The 14394-nt window shown below is 46.3% G+C and overlaps 1 protein-coding gene across 4 annotated transcripts in view; it reads right to left on the minus strand.

Annotated features, from left to right (window-relative positions):
- Window positions 1-971: 971 nt before the first annotated feature.
- LOC310844171 (prominin-1-A-like) overlaps window positions 972-14394 on the minus strand; it is a 32858-nt gene continuing 19435 nt past the window's right edge. For all 4 annotated transcript variants that reach the window (XM_083737940.1, XM_083737943.1, XM_083737941.1 and 1 more), the window contains exons 11-25: window positions 13094-13253; window positions 12361-12513; window positions 11529-11652; window positions 11096-11187; window positions 9927-10011; window positions 9566-9712; window positions 8535-8606; window positions 7753-7848; window positions 7502-7555; window positions 6739-6819; window positions 6246-6314; window positions 4791-4880; window positions 4377-4489; window positions 3333-3359; window positions 972-2738 (exon numbers count right to left, since the gene is read on the minus strand). In XM_083737940.1, coding sequence (XP_083594066.1) covers window positions 2687-2738; window positions 3333-3359; window positions 4377-4489; window positions 4791-4880; window positions 6246-6314; window positions 6739-6819; window positions 7502-7555; window positions 7753-7848; window positions 8535-8606; window positions 9566-9712; window positions 9927-10011; window positions 11096-11187; window positions 11529-11652; window positions 12361-12513; window positions 13094-13253 — 1415 coding nt within the window. In that variant the 3' untranslated portion in view covers window positions 972-2686. The remainder of the gene's footprint in view (window positions 2739-3332; window positions 3360-4376; window positions 4490-4790; window positions 4881-6245; window positions 6315-6738; window positions 6820-7501; window positions 7556-7752; window positions 7849-8534; window positions 8607-9565; window positions 9713-9926; window positions 10012-11095; window positions 11188-11528; window positions 11653-12360; window positions 12514-13093; window positions 13254-14394) is intronic.

Below are 14394 nucleotides of genomic sequence, written 5' to 3' on the forward strand. Positions count from 1 at the left end.
CTGTAGGAAATAGCCACTATATGCCTGATGTGACCTCATAACCACATCATTCTTAATAGCAAGTATAGCCAGTGATATGCTAGCAATTTGGAGGAGATTGCATTTTCCCAGCAACAAAAATGCTGCAGACTCCCTATAACACACGTACTGAAAAGGCAGCTGGATCTCATACAGTAATTCTGTACCAATCTTTAAAAATACTGAATAAAAATGTATCGTCAGGAAGAACTCTTCTCATTAACTAGGGGATTTGTCCAGCCTCAGAACCCTGATTAAGTTCTCAGACAGCAGCCCAAATGCAGCAAGATCAACGCGCTGCTGGATCAGAAGCCAAGTGTGTAAATAATGCTTATCTACCCACAGTAGGAAACCAAATTGAAATTTATTAGAAACAGGAATGGGGTGCATGGGAGGCTTCTTTCCACCTGGGAAAATACATCACTACAATAACGGAGACCAAATTTTAAAAACATACAGAAAATTAGAATTTTTCTGCAAATTAGAAAACATGAGATCCCATCCAAGCCTAGGTTATGAACAATGATATAGCACTGAAGAAAGACAAGTGCTATCTGGGCCAAATAACCAAATTGGAAGACAAGGATTTTAATTTTCATACTACTGCAGATTAGACTCCTAACCTTGGCAATAAACATTCTACGTATATTTAGACCAGCATTTCTGGTGGAATGTACAACCCACTGGTGGTTGTTAAAGGAGGTAGTACAATGTATCTTGGAATCTGGCACATGCTGTTTCTGATTACTTCTTGGGTTTCTTATTGAAAGCTTGTAACACATTAAAGAGAGACAAGCTATACCACACGGGCAATGCTCAACTAATTTATTTCACAAGCAGAACGGTCTCCGCTTGCACAAACAGGACTTCCCCCCCCCATCCCTGTGCATGTCCTGCACCACCCCCAAATTTTCTCCCAAGGATTGGGGGAACCCCTAAAACAGATTTAGTTGGGAGAACACTCTGTTGCACAAGGAAAAATCCTTCCACGGATGGAAGTTCGCCTTAGTGCTATACTGAATTCCACCCTCAGTTTAGATTGAAGGCGTGAAAGTTAGGCTGAGGCCATTCCCAGTTCTACTAGAGTTTTCGGTACGCAGTGAGACCTACTTTTTTTTGGCACGATGCATTTGTATAAATTCATTGTTTTGGGAAAATATAAAATGCCAAAGACTGCAAATCAAGGAGGGGGGTAGAAGAAGTTCATACGATAGGGGAACATACAAATGCATGTCCTGAGGTAGCAAGGGACGACATGAAATGTGAAAAAGTGTTCTAGCCACCGACTTAGCCTTTGCCAACTTGGTGGTTTTCGGATGTTTAGGACTGCCATTTCCCATCGGCCTCAGCAATGGTACTGCCTTGGGAAATCACTGTCTGAAACATCTGGAGGACAGGTTGCTGACGAGTGGCCTAAGGCAACATGTGCTTTCGGCACATGTGGATTAGCAGAACCATACAGTATGGGTTGTTTGGTTGTTGTTTTTTAGCTACGGCTCCTTTTGCTATACAGTACTTGCTCCTTTCTTTCCAGTCTAGAGTAGGGATGGGGAGAAGGTGGGACCACCTAGCACTTGCTGGTTGCTGGGATTCTTGTTAAGCAGGAATGGAGAATGTATGGCCCTCCAGATGTTGCTGGACTACAACTTCCATAAGTCCTTATCATTTGCCATGATCACTAGGGCTAATGGGAGCTGGAGTCAGACAACATCTGGAAAGCCACAAGATCCTCATCCCTGTTGCAAAGGATAGATAGAAATTGCCCTGAGACAGTAAGGCACTATTTAGCATTTTTAAATAAGGGTGCATTGTCAATGCATTTTACAAAATTCAGTTATACCTTCATTATTAAGAGATTTAGAGCACACGATTTTGCTTTGTAAATTTAAACACACAGTAGAAAACCACAGAGGGTTAAAAAAATAAAGTAGTCCCAATAAAACTGAAGTCAGCTCCCACTTCCTTGCTGGAGGATTGTCATGTTGCTCAGCATGATGCTTCTTGTAATGCCCATAATTGAATTGCCAAAATTCCCCAGCCAGTCATTTTAGCTTTGTCACACAAAATCCTGGATTCAGCCGCATCAGACGGCATTCCTCAACCCCAAGTAGAGATGGGGACAGGGAGAGTTTTGCTGCTTCTGGGTGGATTAATTGCATTCGCTGGAGCCACCGTCATTATTATGGACAGAAAGCAAGCACGGTCAGCCATCAACCCAAGCCAGCAGGCTCATTCAATGGCATATAAGTGTGTAAGGCACTGAAGAAGAGGCATGCTCTCCAGAATACTTATACATGCCACCGTATGGCATAAGGAGCTACAGTCCCAATGGGAGGATGGTGGCTTTGCAGAAATGTCATAGTGCAGAGACTGCAAGCCCAGTCTTTAGGGTAGAAACACACACACACACACACACACACACACACACACACGTGGGGCTACGTATTGGGAACACAGCTAGGCCTGCTTTTGTGTAGCATGTCTTGCAGTTACCCCTAATGGTGTCATTCGCAGGATAAGCCAACTTGGCCAGGGAGAATTTGCTTCTGAGTGGTGATCCTTATGCTCCGCATTGGGAAGAGAAGCAAAGCAGTTCTGCAGACATTCATGTGTCATCCTCAGTGATGCTCAAGAACGATAGGTGGCAAGGTAATTGGCAAGGTAACTGCTAGTTCCTCAGCTCTGCTCGGGGCATTTTGAACATATGTGGTGGCCTTGATCTGCAAAGGGAGAAAAGTAGAAAGAGCGCTCTAAGCTTGAGGCTAGGTGGTTGGGCAGGGCATGAAGCAGAAAGGGGTTTCTAATAAGGATTTTTTTAAAAACTAATGGCACTTGGAGAAACCTCTCTGGTCTATATCAGTCTTATTGGCCTTAGTGGAAGTGGGGATGAATACTTTCCTAGCCCCCACCCACTGTAAAAGCATTCCCTGCAGCTAAGATTCAGTTCATGCCCAGATAGGATTTGGTGAGTTCTGTGCACAATGCCAGCCACACTTCCTCTTAGCAGCACCCCAGGGACTGCCTCTGTGCAGCTGGGGCCAGCATGCAACAGAAAGCTCAGCTTAGCACAAAGAAGACCAAAAGCATACCCTGCAGAGCATTAAATGTCTTCTGACTCAGCCACCAACACCAAAGCAAGAGAGCTTCATAATTGAATTGGCAGAGCTCCTTTCCCAAAATGGTCTTGTTCAGCACCCTTCTCCAGTACTAGACCTCCTTCTCGTTACTTAAATTGCACAGTCATTTCCTACATCTAGGGCAGCTTTCTTTTGAACTCCACACCAAACAGACAGGAGGTAGGAAAAGATACTTACAGTTCCATGTTTTCCATGGCACCGTCCCTAGTAAAAGAAAGAGAATGTCAATGGGATATATGACAGCTTCCTCAAAGGCTTTCCAGAATGCATGCTAAGCTCCCTTAACCCTAATGTGGGCAAGGGAAATAAAAAGAAGAGTACTATAACCCCCAACTGCTTATACTGGAACCAGATGGCAGGACAATGCAACCTTTCAGCAGTGCTGCCAATCCTGGGTGCCTGTTGAGCGGCAGAAAAACCCATGTCCATCGACCAAGCTTAATGCACCTAAGCGCTAGCTAGCATAGCTCCTTTATATAGTAAGGCTTCTTACATATAGTAAGGCTTCTCTGGGTCTACTTCTGGCATCGCACAGACAAAGTGGGTGCAGAGACGTTTAGCCGTAAGGTTAGAATTATGCACCCTCTGAAGTGCTGCCTTAATAGGTCAATAGTTTGTTGACCTTGTCATGGCTCTAGTCTAGTTCATGCCCAGGGTCATGGGGATTTTTTGTTATTGCGAAACACTGCCCAGGCTTGTGCTCTGGAGAGGTCACCTCGATGTCCCTATCACAGCAGTTTGACTTCACCCACAGAGGCACACTCCATTGTCTCTCCAAGACGGATAGATGCCAACAACGACAACAAACCCAGATAACACAGCATGGGTGTGGCTTCCACAGGATCATGTTTTGCCAGAAAGGTTGAAAGCTGTTTCTGAGTATAAGCAAGTGGGAAGTCAAAACATTCCCTTTTTCATTTACTAGAGAAGGCAGTTAGCACTTTCCCCTAGAGGCTTCCCCTGGAGAACCCACTTTTCCATCAGTATCTTAAAAGCAGACACTTTCACAAGAGGGATGGTTGGTTTACAAGAATACCACAGCAGCAGCCCTACCTGGACTTGCACTTCTAGGCAATGGAACCAACTGAAAGGTAGAGGGCTTAAGGGGTGTCCAAGCCTATAATCAGTGAACAGTACTGGGAGTGGGGTGGGGGGGAGAAGTAAAGCATCTGATCCATGGCCATAGGCAGGGTGACAGGCAAAAGTATGACCCATCCTCACGTGTAGACGTCATCCATGTGCATTCTGCGGTAAAACTTGGCAAGCCGCACAGCCAAGATGATGCTCGGCAGCAGAAAGACGGTGCACCAGCCTAGACTGAACCAGAAGGCGTTCTAGGGGGAGAAGAGGGGAAGGCAGCTGTCAGTCCTCCCGCTGTCCCACGTGCAGATCTGTCCCACGTGCAGATGTCTCCCCAGCTTCTTTCCATGCCCCACCCCAGGCAAGATTCCCAGAGCCACAGCACAGCCTCTGCCCAAGGTAGTTACAATTTCTGTGGCCCCACCACCTACCAGTTACTCCTACATCCTGGGCTGCAGTCTCCATCTCTCAACCTACGGACTGCCACCCTGCTGTCCCTTATCCATGCTGGCTCATTGCCACACCCCACCTCATCCCTCATGTTGACTGCCTCACCAATGAATTGACAACGCAGCTGCAGACCACGGTATTCACACTATCCAGTGCCCAGGCTGCAGGGCCACAGCGGCCCACCTGCTCTTTGATCTGCCAGCAAAGAAGACAAGGGAAACATCATGACCAGCAAAGGAAAAATCCTGAGCCCTGCACTCCTTTCCTGGCCAAACACCTTCATTGTGTTGTCATCATAAATGTTGCCAGTCCAGCTAAGCACATGGTAGGAATTGTCCTGGCATTGCCAACCTTATAACTTCATGCTGTGCTTGCACCCTAGAAGTAAGATGGGCAACGGCAGTACACTTTCCGGGAGATCAACTTGATTTTGCTTACATATGCCTCCAGGGCCACCTGTGCATGAGGCTGTAAGACTGGCATCTGAATGCAATTGGCTGATTGGGAAACTGCTGTTAAGTACAGAATGCTGCAACAGGACTGCTGCCAGGAGTGAGGTTCTGTCAGCATATTGGAGTTGCCCTCAGATATTTGCACTGGCTGCTGATGGGCAGGATGGTGGGATTCAGTGTTACGTTGGCTGCTCACACTTGTAGGAAACAGGCGAGTGCAGCCAAGCCAGGAGAAATTAACCCTCGCTCATCTGCTGCCATAAGTTCAGCAGGATTCCTCCTTCCTGTTTCATGAGTCCCATGGGCATCTTCCCAAAATGGAGGACCAGGTGTTGCTGTTTGAACCTCCAAAAACTGGACATTCAAAAAGGAGTGTGTGACTATTTGAAAGCCCTTTGCAAAAGTGCTCCTGACAGTTTTCAGAAGTTCAGGCAGCAGGGCATGGGGACAACTGAGGTTTCAAACTGCAGTATCACCTGGTGTCAAAACTCCGTCCACCTGCCAAAAGTAACCTGTCAAAGATTTGGAAATAAAATTCTGGCCCACCAGGCAGAAAAGGTTCCCTGCCCCATATCATTTTTGACGTCTATTGCAAACTTACCCAGACATATAATTTAGTTACTCATATTTGTTCTTAAAGTTTTACTGATTTAATCAGTGTTTTAATTACCGTATTTTTCCATGTATAAGACTCAGGTTTTTTCCTTAAAATTAATGTCAAAAATTAGGGGTCATCTTATACCCCCCCATTTTCTTAAATCTGAGTCCTCAAAAATAGGGGGCATCTTATAGATGGAAAAATGCAGTATGTTTTATATATACTTGTTTTTTATTGCTTTGCAGATTTCATCTACATTTAAACTATAACTTTGTTATGCGCACCGTCTCTAGAGAGTGCTTTGATTAAGCAGTTTATAAATCTTTTAAACCAGTAAATAATAAATAAACTATGGCTAAAAGGTCCAGTAAATTCATGCATAGCCACAGGCAAGCATCCAGCCTGGATGCGAGTATAGCAGAAGTATACAAGCAAGGACAACCAGGCTCCCACCTTGTCATCACTCAGGATTAAGCCCAATCTCCATCAACAGCAGTTGGCATTACTTACGGTACTCTTTGCCCAGTCTATATATGATTCAAATAAACCCAGCAGAGTTTTCACGAAAGCTGAAGTCTCCTAGATGTAAGAAGGTAAGATGGGTGGGTGCAAGTTAGAGGATAGGACAACAGCTTCCAAGCAAGGAAAGGGGTTCAGTTATGGGGCTCCAGTCCCCTATCCAAGCTCCATTAATGGTTCCAAGAATAGGAAGGGAAATTGGGCTGTCGTATGGGGTACAGGAAAAGGTAAAATCAGCTGGGGTGTCACATGTCCCTATCTTGGGAGCACTAGCTTTCACTTGTCCTCCTCTCCACTACATTGCCTGTATTCCCATTTTCCAGAGTTGTTCACTAGCATGTCTAATATCATAGTTAGAGGCCTATAGGACTTATGGGAATGAGCCTCCATGTTACATTATGTGGCGATGCACAAATCCAGTCTTAATGATGCCCTCTGTGTACCCCCACCAGGAAATAGGTTGAATGATGAGAAGAAGACTCACGTTTTTGACAACGTCCTGCACCTGCCACTTCATAAATATCTGAGCATCTTCTATTTTTGACAACGTGGCGTTCGCTGTACCCTGGCAGGACACAGTACTGTCAAGTTCACTCCCTGGCAGAGCCAGTCTCATGGGCTGCCCTCACCACCACTTTCCATACAGATCTGAGCAGACCACTGAGCAGAACATCACATAATCCAATGGGCATAAGGGAGCAGCACTGGTATATTATCATAAGGCTGAGACAGGTTTTTTGGTATGCTTTAGCGGGAGTTGCACAACTGCAGCTCTTCAGATGCTGCTGGACTACCACTCTCATCAATCCTGACCATTGGCCATGCTGGTTGGGACTGATGGGAACTGCGAGTCCAACATATGAAGGACTGCAGCTTAGCATTTCATACCCAGCACCATACAGACCCCGAACGCACACAAGCATAGTTCTGCCAGTGCCCCATTAACACATCCTCTGTCCATCTTTGGGATGCCTACCAACTCTGTCAATCTCCCACAGTCTTCCAGGTTCTGAAACTCCACCCCTACAGAGTCAATGCCAAGGGAAATCTCTGTATCTTCCAATTGGCACCTGTTACCTTGAGTTCTCACATTGTTATGCAAGGAGGCCTGGTGAGATTGTCAGCAGACAATCAGCAGAGATTGTACTTCCCCACCCATCCAATATCTAATGGGGTGTCCTTCAGAAAGCCTGGCATCAAAGCCCCACCTCCCAGATCACTCCTTCCTCGAACCTTGTCCTGCTTACCGGAATCTGAGGAACAGACTTCTGCAGTTTTTGAATGCTGCTTCTCAGGATGTGCTGAGGACAGAGAAAGCTCATCAGAGGGCACCACCCACTGAGCTGGATGGAATGAGTTGACAGAAGGTGGGACAGATATCAACCATCTTATGGCCTGGTAGGGCCAAGAATCAAAACCGTCCAGAGAGGCCTTGTTCAAGACAGCACCTGGTCTGGGCCAAAAGGAGGTAAAGGTGTTTGGGGAGAGCAGCACTCACCATCTGAGGAGGAAACATGTCATTGACCCAATCCTGGAGCTTCTTCAGCCTTCTGGCCTCCAGTTGAAAATCGCTCCGAGCTTTCTCATTAATTGCCTGAAAATATGTTCATAAGCACCACCATTGTGAAGAGATATTGATAGGTTTTCTGCTGCTTTCACACATACAAGTGGGCACATTTCCAGGAGACAATGTGGGATGCAATTATTTCCCATCTTCAGGGAGGATCTGGGGTTAAATCAGGGGCAGCCTACCCATTAGTCAAGATGAGGTGACTACCTCAGGCAGCAGGATCCACAGGGACAGCCGATTCAGCCCATGGCTGCTGCTGCAGTGGCACTGACGGCTGTGGCACACTGCTTGGGGGCTGGATCTGCCTCTCCTCAACAGTTCCCTGCCCCCATGCCACATCTACAGTGACCTCTTGGCAATTAGGAGATGCTGCTGGTCTCCTATCACCCTTAGAGAAGAAATGGTGGGGACATGATTCAGAATAGGCCCCTTTCCCCCCACCATGACAGCATTTCATTTTCACTTCAGCTGTTGGATAAGATTAATTCAATTCTCCCTCTTGTTCCAAATGTAGATCTTCATTCACCTCTATTTCTCTGGCAGGGAGGGTGCCATTTTGTGGTCCGCCTCAGGTGCCAAAATGTATTGGGCCAGCTCTGGGTTGAAGTGATCCCAAAAAGACACCTACAGGGCCCCTCCCCCTAGAAAGGGAGCTGGGGGAGAGAAGCACTGCAGAAGAATGGGGATTTCCCAATCAAAGCACCACTCACTGTGTTTTCTGCCAATTTATCTAGATTCGCTGCCAATGAAGACAGGTCTTGTTTTGTCACAGTCTCGTTGATCTGCAAAGAAAGGGACAGAGAGCACACTGTGGGTCAGCTCCTCAAGGATAGCAAGAGACATTGGAGGGAGTAAGGTCAGGGCCCAGGCAGATTAAGTTCGCACACTTCCTAGAATCCGCTTTCCAATTTGTTTTATTTCATTTTGAACCCATTGATACGTAAGCTATTATTATTTCACATCACACCTCTGGGAAGAGAAAGCTCACCTCATCCCTCCACCTCCAATGATCTGTGAGACAACAATCAGAGGCTCTTTTCTGGGTGCCCTCACCTACAAAAGGACATGTGGGTGCCATCCAAAGAGCGTACCTTTTTAGTGACTGTGCTCTAATTATGGATCTCCCTCCCAAGGGTGATCTGCCTGGCATCTTCGTCGTTGCTTTTAGGCACCAGGCAAATCCTGTCCTGTTTACGTGTTAACTGCTGCTTTTATTTATGTGGAATGGCATGATTTCATTATACAGATGTCTTTGAGATTTTCTTAAACTCAGTAACCTGCACAGGTTTTGTTGGGGGACGGCTTTCCTTTTGGGCTGCACCCAAAAGAAACTCCTTTCCGGACACTATCCTTTCTCCTGAACAGACTGAGCAGCTGCCAGTAGCCTATGCTGACATCATCAACCCAACGACCCTTCCATTGTCAGTTAATCAGAATATCCCAGCTGACGGATTCCTTCCTGCAGCAATTCATACCCCAGCAAGCATGAAGGGCATGCATTTTTCTGTGGGGATGGAGCCTACACTACTATTACTGGCAATGATATCATTTTCTAGGCAAGTCACTAGTCCTATTTGGCAATCTAAACTACTTTGAATGGCCTAACCTTTTTATTTATTTTTTAAAAAACGACTCTTTTTCAGATGTGACATAACTCACAAGATACCAGACAATGTCAAACCCCATAAAGATCAAGAAAAGAAATCATATTGTGATAAGCTGTTCCACCCTCTCATCTCACTTGTTTCAGTGCACTGGAAAAATTCAGGTTCAGCCCATCCTTTGAGCCCAGTTCCTGCAGGCGATGCTTCTGCTCATCCTTCAGGAGGTCAGTGGAGCCCAAACTGATATTTATTTTTTTTAAGGCTGCATCAATATTACCGGTGTACTGTAAGAGTAAAAGAAAAAGAAGGTGAGTAGGTGCAGAGTACATAACAATCCTGTCTCCCAGGACACTTCTCTGGGGTTCTCCAGGTGGCTGAAGATATGCCCCAGATCGGGACTTTAAACTATCCCAGAGCATATCTGAGGACACTAATCTTGCTGGTCATTCAATTTCTCTTGTGGCTGTCTCAATTCACCTACAGACACTCATCACTGACCTTGCTGGTGTTTAGGATCTCATCCAGAGGGATGACCTCACCCAGGTGAAGGGTGCTCCACAAGGGGGCATTGTTTTCACAGTTCCTGCAAGAGTGAAAACCGAGCTAAGAGACCAGGATACACTGTGCTATGTCAAACATAAACTGGGGGAAACAGCATCACCATGCAATCAAGCTTTCCAATCATGTAGTTTAACTCTTACGCCAGGGGGCAATGGGGTTGCTGGTGACATAAGCTCAGCATGGGGGCAAGAACTGTGGGGAAATAGCAGGACTAAGAAGCACAGCCATCTGGCTGAAAGGTACCTCAGATAAAGAAAAGCATGGTTCAGGCTGTTATTCTAGCAAACTCTTGGCAGAATGGAGAAGTTGTGGGTCAGGGAAAGACTTCTCTCCACCACATTTAAGATTATACAGTCAAATTGGATCCTGAACACCTTGGTACTTGGATGTTTTGGCTCCCGAACGCTGCAAACTGGAAGTGAGTATTCCAGTTTGCAACTGTTCCTTGGAACCCAAATGTCCAACGGGGCTTCCAATTGGCTACAGGAGCTTCCTGCAGCCAATCAGAAGCCACACTTTGGTTTCCGAACATTTTGGAAGTCAAACGGACTTCCAGAAAGGATTCCGTTTGACTTCCAAGGTACAACTGTATTATGAAGCTCCCTGTCTATACTGGGCAAGGGACTTTGGACATAATATACAACTTACAGCATGGGAGAAGCTATGGAACTGGGATTTGAAGTTTACTGCATGTTATACGTTGAAAGAAAATTATATGAAAATGATATATCATTGGTATTTAACCGCTAGTAAACTAGCTTGTATAAAACAAAGTCAAATACATGCTGGAAATGTAAAGAAAAAGAGTTCTCTTTCTGTGTTGGTTGTTTGAGAATTGTTTGCAAATTTCAAAATCTGAAAATAATTTTTTAAAAAGACTTCTCTGCACCAGGGCCCCCTGGCATGGCTGTGCATGGTACCCTGACATTGCATGTTGGCAAGTGGGTGGAACTTACTTTACCCTACTCCCATACACTGCATGCCTGACTCTATCAGGCCTGCAGTTCCCACCCTACTCTCAAGAGTCTCTCTCCCTTTGGGAAGCTGAGGACCAAAGTCACAGCAGGCAGGAAGCCATGGAGGAATCCAGCCAGGCAGCCACTCACTTGTACAAGCTGGAGAGGTTCACATCAGAACTCTTCAAATGCAAGAGCCGTGTCAGGTTGAATTCAGGGAACAACCCTGGTGTGTCCAGAAACTAGAAGAAAATAGTCATTCATTAGATTCTTAGCCTCTCAACTCAAAACAACATCTTCAGTATTTCCCTCTCCCTGCGATTTCCTCCTCTGCAGATTGTGGGATTGCCTGGCTGTCTCATGCCTACTTCAGCAATTTCCATGCCAAAATGATAATGATTGACAAGAGGGAGAGATGGGATCCCAGGATAAGAATCTAAGGTTACAGTGTGTGGGTTCTGGTCTGGTGTTAAGGGAAACCATGACTCACTTCTCTCCTCGCCCACATTATTTCCCCCCTTGTTCCACTGCAGACGGCACTCAGCAGTATCAAAGAATACTCATGGTAGCCCAAGGGACTTACCTGAAGGAGACGCCCATCGGCCCACGGCCGACACACCACTGTGTATATACTTCCCCCAACTAAAAATGTCAGTAGAACCAGCAGCATCAGCAGCCATGAAAATATGAAGCTGAACCCAACGCTCCTGTCAGAGAAGGGAAAACATGATTGGAGGTCTGGGATTTCGCTGAAGAGCAGCCATCGGAGCCTTTGCACATTTGCCCCAGGCAACCCTTCCATTCATTCTGACACACAATCCAGCAGATAAACATAAGGAACAGCCAGAGGTCCATGGGAAAGTCCAGGACAAGGTCAGGGTGCCAAAATACTCAGGGGGTATGGCTCTGCACTGTGCCAATCTGCCAGTAACGCTGCATTTCTGGATACTTAAGGACATTCCCACCCTATCTTTCTCTAGTAGGAGCCTGTACACAAAACAGATTGTGTATGGGAAAACCCTCCATAGAATAGCTCCCAGAGAGCTGGGGAATCAGGCAACCAGCAATACATGTAAAGATCTACAGCTGCCTCCTCAGTCCTGCCACCCATGCTCTCACATTTGCTATGCCATAACGCAGCTTGGCAACATTTAGCAATCATCAGGAAGGGTAATAAGGTAACAGAACATGAGTTTTGCATGCAGAAGGTTCCAGGATGAATCCCTGGCATCTCCAAGTAGGGCTTGGAAGGACTTCTAGCTGAAACTCTGGAAAGCCACTGCCAGTCAGCATTGATGGTGCTGTGCTAGATGAACCAAGGGCCTGACATATGATGCAGCAGCAGCTTCCTACATTCCTTAGACTTATTGGATGACTCTCTGTCATGAGATGGGAGAAGGTGCAAAGTCTCTTACGCCATGAGGAGGTCTCCACCAGTGTTTGCGAGGCAGCCCCGTTTGGTAGGCATCTCTCGCGGGTTTAGCCCAAGTGCCCCAAACAACAGGCCCAGCACGTTGAATACAATGATCACGAGCACCAGAGAGCAGAGGCAAAGGCCAGCAATCCACCTAAAGTAAGGAAAAGGAAAACAGTTAAGACTCCAACAGAAGGCAATGGCTAAGGGAAGGAAGGAGCCAAAACCTGGTAATGGGGTTGATCTCTGCTAAAAACCAACGTCAGCAAGACTGTACTCTGCTGGCATGTGCATCAAAGCCCTGGCAACAAGAAGAAGCAAATTAGAAAACATGAGATCCCATCCAAGCCTAGGTTATGAACAATGGTATAGCACTGAAGAAAAACAAGTGCTATCTGGGCCAATTAACCAAATTGGAAGACAAGGATTTTAATTTTCATACTACTGCAGATTAGATGTGGTGCCCTGTTCAAAAATGCTGTGGGAAACCATCCGTGTGACGTGAAACTGCACATCAGAGGCTTCCAAAATAGTGGCCAGAAAGCTTTTAGCCCTTCGTTTAGGCTACCATTCTAATCCCGTTTCCTACAGCTGCCATTTTGATAACATATGACCACTCATGGTCAGGAGGGACAGGGGATCAACATTTCACCCAACACAGGACCTACTGTGGCTTAAGCTAACCTAAGGGATTTCCCGAGCTTACAATACTCTAAGAACACTTTAATTCATACCTGTAGCTATCATAGGTGACAATATCTGGCTCATAGGTATTTGCCCAACTGACAACATCTGTCATGGACTGAGAGATATTCCCTATTCTGCTCAGTGTGGAAAAGTTGCTACGGGTATCTTCAATCGCTAGCTCGACATCACGGAGGTGAGACTCTCCTTCTGCAAGGACCAAAAGATACACAGATAAACAAATATACTTTGTTCACTATGGCAGAGAGCATCTTACCACAGGGCAGCCACTTGCTATGTGTTCCGGATATGTAGCATTTTATGCCCAATTGCCTATTAGCTCTCCAAGGAAGAACCATTCACACATCTCAGCAAATCTCATGCCTCCTTCATTTCTGGCTGTCCATCCTTCATTCAGTTCAAGTTATGGAAGACAAAGCAGGAAGGACAAGGAAAGCTGTGGATTGGGAGAAGGGAAACATCCAGCTCCACTAAGCCCAAGGCTGTCTTACCCATAGGCACTAGGGGTGCGGGGCACCTGGGTGCCGGGCTCTCAGGGGCACCAGGCTGAGAGTCCGGGACTCGAGAGCTGAGTCCGGGGAGGAGCCCGTCCATCGGTCGGAGCACCGCGGTAGGCTCTTCTGCTGCAGGTGGCTCTGCACCACGAGTTCGGGGGTGACCAAGCCAGTGAGATGCTGAGATGCTGAGGTGGGTGGCCGGCTCTGCCCTCCTGCGCCCCTGGGACTGGGCAACTGGGGGGTGGGGCGCCGGGCAGATCTTTGTACCCGAGCGCCACATATGCTTAAGACAGCCCTGACTGAGCCCCACTGATGCCTAATAAATGGAGGAGCTAGCAAGAATGTGCAGACTAGCCATGTCCTCTAAACAACAGTGTGTATGTGGCATTGGTCCATAGGAGGACATATATTTTTAAAATGTTTTGGGACATCTTGTAGCTCAGTGATAAGAGTGAATGCATGACCAAGGTCCTAGACTGAATTCCTCAGCATCTCCAATTAAGGGATCTCAAGTGGAATTTGTAGAACTACCGTGAATCAGAGTAGACAGTGCTGGGGTGGACAGACCATTGATTTGACTGTAGAACAAGAGCTTCATATGTTCACATGTGATTAACTCACACCTGTCACTCCATGCATCCACACCAGGTAGCTGTAACTGCAGCTTCAGGACAGGAAATGCCATGTTGCTTAAACATGCACATGTGAGAAACTGTTGGGTGTGAACTCCAGTTACTATGTAGAAAGTATATTTGTAGAATAACAATTTCTAAACAAAGAAAAGGCTGCACTATTGCATAACTGTAAACCGTTATATTGAATGACTGAGAGCT

This window comes from Podarcis gaigeae, assembly GCF_964106915.1.
Source record: "Podarcis gaigeae genome assembly, chromosome: 5".
NCBI lineage: Eukaryota > Metazoa > Chordata > Lepidosauria > Squamata > Lacertidae > Podarcis > Podarcis gaigeae.